This window comes from Orycteropus afer, unplaced genomic scaffold (genome assembly GCF_000298275.1).
Source record: "Orycteropus afer afer isolate SDZICR_OR568_19922 unplaced genomic scaffold, OryAfe1.0 scaffold00002, whole genome shotgun sequence".
Taxonomy (NCBI): domain Eukaryota; kingdom Metazoa; phylum Chordata; class Mammalia; order Tubulidentata; family Orycteropodidae; genus Orycteropus; species Orycteropus afer.
The window spans coordinates 22,275,177-22,280,497 of NW_006921589.1; the positions used below are offsets into that span (position 1 = coordinate 22,275,177).

A 5,321-nucleotide genomic window follows, 5' to 3' on the forward strand; every position below is an offset into this window, starting at 1 on the left:
TTTTTTTGGTATTTTCACGCAAATTCTTCTGCTAATTGGGGTTTAGTCCAATTCTGTATCCTTCCCTTCAAGGCTCAGGGGTCCACGATTATCTTCTATGTCTGTGTTAATTGGTTTCCCTTTTCTTTGTTGAAGAGGGTCTGTGCAATCCTTCTGCCTAGTCTGCCATCTTGCTGGAACTCCAACATATTTTCTTATACTTCTTTGTTCTTCATCTTGTATGTAGTAGGTCTTAATATAGGTTGATAATTGAATGGGAAAATAGTTTAATTCAAAGCAGTCAACAATCTGACTTTCATGCCCCATCCCATATAAATTAATACATCACAATCACACCACACCATTTGTTAGTGACCCTGCTTTCATTGGGATGGTTGTGATGTCAAAGAGCAGAGATATTAGCAAAACAGACAAATAAATAATAATGGATGCCTCCCCATTTCCCTCTCATCATCCAGCCTAGCTTTATGTGTGTTGGCTCTTGGCCAGTGACATCTTGTTCATATCTTCTCTATTTTTCTTCCCTAACTCTTCCCATAGGTCAGGGCATCTACTTACTCATAAGGTTACCTGCAAAATACGTTTAGCTCTACTAAAGTTGTTGTTGTTGTTATGTGCCGTTGAGTCTGACCCGACTCATAGCGACCCCTCCTTGGGTTTCTGAGGCAGTATCACTACGGAAGTAGATTGCGCCATCTTCCTTCCAAGGAGTGGCTGGTGGATTTGAACTGCCAGCCTTCCGCTTAGCAGTCAAGTGCCTTAGCCACTATGCTACCAGAGTGGTATCATTTTCATCATTTAAAAAAATTGCTGAGAGGAGCTACTTCAAGCATTAAAGAAAAATAGGTATTACCAGAAGTCTGAACTATTACTAGGACTTGACAGATAATAAACTTCTGATCCTTTGTCTTTCTTATTTAGTTTTCTTGACCGAGATGCTTCGAGATTTCCCTATCTTGCACAATATTTGTAAATTATAAAAATTTGATTATCATTTTCTTACCTGATTAAACCTGAAGCTAGATCTGAAAATATTACTTATGTTTTGACCAAGTATTTCTCTTTCCCTCTCTTACACACCTAACTGTAGTGAGGCAGTAGAATACTTTCATTCATTTCAGTTCATTAAAATTCTAGCCTCAACTCCCATATCTTCTGTTTAATTTTGTTCAGAGTGGGCCTTTTTGTTTCTTTGGAATCGGGAGGTGTTTGGTACAGATCTCAATTTTGTTCTTCTTCTAAAGGCATTGATAGCACACTTTGCTATAAATGTTATATCAGAGTGCCTTATATACAAGTGGAAAATAATCCATTCAGTTAAAAACCATCTTAAATAGCGCTCTACTTATACCTTTTTAAATCTACTCCTATGAAGTATACATATATATGAAGCGCTTCCCTTGAGTCATTTCCCATTATTTCCTAACAGCAAATCTTAGCACATGTATAAGAAGATCCTGGACTGACCTAGTCACTGGGATTCTCTAACTCAAATTTAAGTTGTATCCCCTGAGCATATGCATTACCCACTTTTTTTTTCTGCCCTGTGGGGTGACCCTGTAAGCAAGATGTCCAGCATAAAGAGGAACACATCCTTCCCTTAATTACTTAACCACAATCAAAATGAGTCCATGGAATTGGCTGGAGATATAGATTCAAAGAAAAGTTAGGGAAAACTAAAGATTTATTTTTTGTCTGAGTTTCTCGCAAATGACCAAAGATATCATGGAAGTTACAGAAGAGCAGACACTAGGAATCATGGAATCAGTCACAATTCTATCTATGATGGATCCTTTTTGTGAAGATCACTAGGGAATCAGAACTTAAAAAGGCAGAAATCCTTCCCAGCCCTCCTTGAGGGGTTGATTCTGCAGAGTAACCTACTTTCCTCATCTTCCTCGTCAGTCCGACTCAGGGTGTCCTGGGAAGCCTGTTGGGAGGGCTCACTGTCCTGTTCCCAGACAGTGCCGGTGCCTGTGTTGGAGCGGGACATGGTGGCCAGGCTCAGGCGGTAAGCGGAAGTGGAGGTGCCCACGGTACTGATGGATGTCTTCCCTTGGTAGGCTGGAGCAGAGGGGGTGAAAGACCAAAGGAAATGCATGGTGAGGATCTTGAAAGAAATAAATGCTTCAGAATCTTCCCTGACCCTTTGCAAGATCAGTTGAATAGTATGCTCCCAACAAATGAATGATCTTTAGGCCAAAGTAGTAAATGCAAATGGGGACTTTTATTTTTGTTTTAAAGAACCAATATTGGTTGTTTATATACCTACAATTGAATAGTTTCCTGGTGGTTCATAACATCTCTAACAATGCAAAATGCTCCAATGTTGCTTTCTCTCTTACTGCTTTTGTATTTCTTTTTCCCAAACTGGTAGGATGCAAATTAATTCTGACTTGAATTGTAGCTTCCAACTTGCCAGTTTTCACTGAGAAATATACCTCCCCTGACACAACGTATGGAAGTAGTAAATCAGTTGTCTGGTATGGACCCCACAATCAAAATCAAAACAGGGTGTCCATATTCTCCTTTTCTGAAAACTACAACCTATGAAATACCCCTTGGCTCTATGCTAGATTCTTTAGAAAGCAGAATATTTGAATTGCAGTATATGTGGATTTCACCAAAACTATACTTGTCAACATTTTGTCTTTAACACATTGTCTGCAAACTACAATAAAAGCTTTAGGAAGAAGCACACACATCTACACACACACACATCCACACATACCATGCATTATGTTGTATTTATGGGTAATGACTGCCCTCTAATGGCAGATGATATTTTCCTTCTTCAGTAATCTGTTTTTAATGTTGTTGTTACGTGCCTTTTAGTCAGACCTGACTCAGAGTGACCCCTCCTTGGGTTTCCGAGGCAGTATCACTACAGAAGTAGATTGCCCAATCTTCCTTCTGAAGAGTGGCTGGTGGATTTGAACCATCAGCCTTCTGGTTAGCAGTCAAATGCTTTAGGCACTATGCCACCAGACCCAATTTCTCTTTTGGGATTGATCACGATCACCTGGTCAAATCTACCAGTGTGCCCAAGTGAAAAGCTAGAGACTGTTCAAATAGCCCCCCAAAAGAATGGTAGATTGGATGGAGGGAATTCTTCCTAGGTTGTTGAGTTCCCTTGATCAAAATGTCCCCATGCATCCTCACCTGATCCACTGTGAACTGCCTCTTTGAGAATTTTTAGCTCACTGTTGAACTCAGCAATGAGCGAGCTCTTACATAAAGGCCGGGGTATAAAGCGTCGCTCCAGCTGGTCAGCAATATGTTGCCGAGCAGAGAGCTCTTCATGATTTTCTGCTGGTTGGGCCAGAAGCTGAAAAGAAAGTATAACATTCTCAGTTTTCCCATCTGTAAAATGGGCTAATTATTGTATCTACTTAATAGTTAGAAGGAACTCTGTTGGTGTAGTGCCTAAGGCATTTGACTGCTAACCAGAAGGTTCATGGTTCAAATCCCTCAGCCACTCTGTGGAAGGAAGACTGGGCAATCTACTTCCATAAAGCTTTACTACCTTGGAAACCCAAAGGGGGTCACTATGAGTCAGAATAGAGTTGATGGCAGTGAGTTGTGGTTTTTTTTCATAGTTAGTATTAAATAAAGTTATACAACTATCTCACCCCCCCCCATGTTTATTTAAAATCAGATCTTAATCATGCCCCTACAGGAAGGAGACCATTCTCCAGACCATTCAGGTGGGTCGGATCTTTCATTATTATTTAGTTAGGGGAGGGCGAGTTATATAGACTCTATATAAAACTCATATGGCGAAGGTCCTTCTAATGTGAAATTTTATCCTCTGGGATGCATTTTTTGGGGCTACTTTTCACATCAAGCTTTTGTCAGAGTATGATGTTAATGGGTTCCACTAACGACAGTACATTCCATGAGCATTTCTGGCACAATCCTACTTGAATGGGGAGCAGCACAGTCACGGGGGCTTGTTTAAGGTCAGGAGAAAGATGTAGCATAAAGATGCTTCCAGAAAGTTTCAGCACTGGAAAGTCTGTGGGGCAGTTCTACTCTGACTTAGGGTTGAACTTAGGGTTGCTGTGAGTTAGCATCGACTAGACAATGAATATTGTTTAAGGAAATGCACACACCACACCTTGCATTGGATGAAAGGGCGCAAGAGAACGAAGATGGGTATTCTGGTCCGCACGATGAAGTCGAGGAAGTCCCACAGGGCCAGGCCTCCCACCTTCCGAAGAGCCATCTCCTTCACCTGGAGACTCAGCCAGTACCACTGGCTGCCGAGCTGCCTCTCAAAGCAGACGAGAATCACCTTCAAAGCTTTACACCAGGAAAAGAGAAAAGTGAGCCTGTGGACTTGTGCCTAGGAGGACCACTGCAGCACACCCCCAACTGCCCACTCCCGACACTCTTTACTCGCCAGACAATTTCCTCAGCTTCTACCCTCTCCTCGTGTTTCCAAAATCTCATGTGCACTTCAGAGGAAGAGTGCCTTATATCAGGCCAAGCAATTCTGTGATTAACATGTTTTGGTTCTGATTAAGAGACACAAATATCTTAGGTGCATCTATTCTATTTTGGAAAAATACAGAGCAAAATAGTCTGTAGACTTGAAAGGGAAATATTTTCTAAACATGATGTGCAACTAATCTTTTACTTTCTGAAAGTTTTCTCTTTGTGGCCTTCCTACTATATCAGTCTTATCCTAAGTAAAATGTGGATTTTTAAAATCTTGTTTTTCCTTTTTATTTTCTTTTAAGCATACGGATAATATATTCTTGTTCTAAGAATTGAATCAAACCATACAGAAGGACACAAAGTTAAAAGAAAAAGAAGTCCTTCCCTTTTCCAGCTCTCTTGCCTCCTCTACTCCAAACTGTTCTCTAGGAGGAGCTAGTTAAGTGTCTGAGTATATCCTTCTAGATACGGGGGTTAATAAAAACACAAATTCTCTCTCATATTGTACATCATGTCTATTACTTAACCCTATTGGATTTCTTTTACACTATCTCTTTCTTCCCCGGATTCCAGCAGCCTGTTACAGTCTCTGTTTACTTATTTTTCAGGAAGCAGACTTTGTAGTAAGTCAGGACACACTGGAGTATTGTAAACATTTCATAGATTGTGATGGGAACTTTCTCTGCACCTGAACTTTCTCCATGTGGTGTGCCATGGAGTGGTCAAGTGAACCTGGGCCTTTCTTATCACGTCTCAAGGCCCATCTCAGCATCTAAAAGATATTATCCAACTCCCTAAAGCCCTTAAGAGTCACATATACCCTTACTGTCTTTGGAGCATATCAAGGGAACACTATGTTTGTTTGTTTTTTTTTTTTT

General features: G+C 40.6%; 1 protein-coding gene across 1 annotated transcript in view; it reads right to left on the minus strand.

Moving 5' to 3' along the window:
* Positions 1–5,321, minus strand: part of UNC80 (unc-80 homolog, NALCN channel complex subunit) — a 282,090-nt gene that overhangs the window by 26,703 nt on the left and 250,066 nt on the right. Inside the window, exons 56-58 of the mRNA XM_042782808.1 lie at positions 4,121–4,305; positions 3,163–3,328; positions 1,885–2,064 (exon numbers count right to left, since the gene is read on the minus strand). Coding sequence (XP_042638742.1) covers positions 1,885–2,064; positions 3,163–3,328; positions 4,121–4,305 — 531 coding nt within the window. The remainder of the gene's footprint in view (positions 1–1,884; positions 2,065–3,162; positions 3,329–4,120; positions 4,306–5,321) is intronic.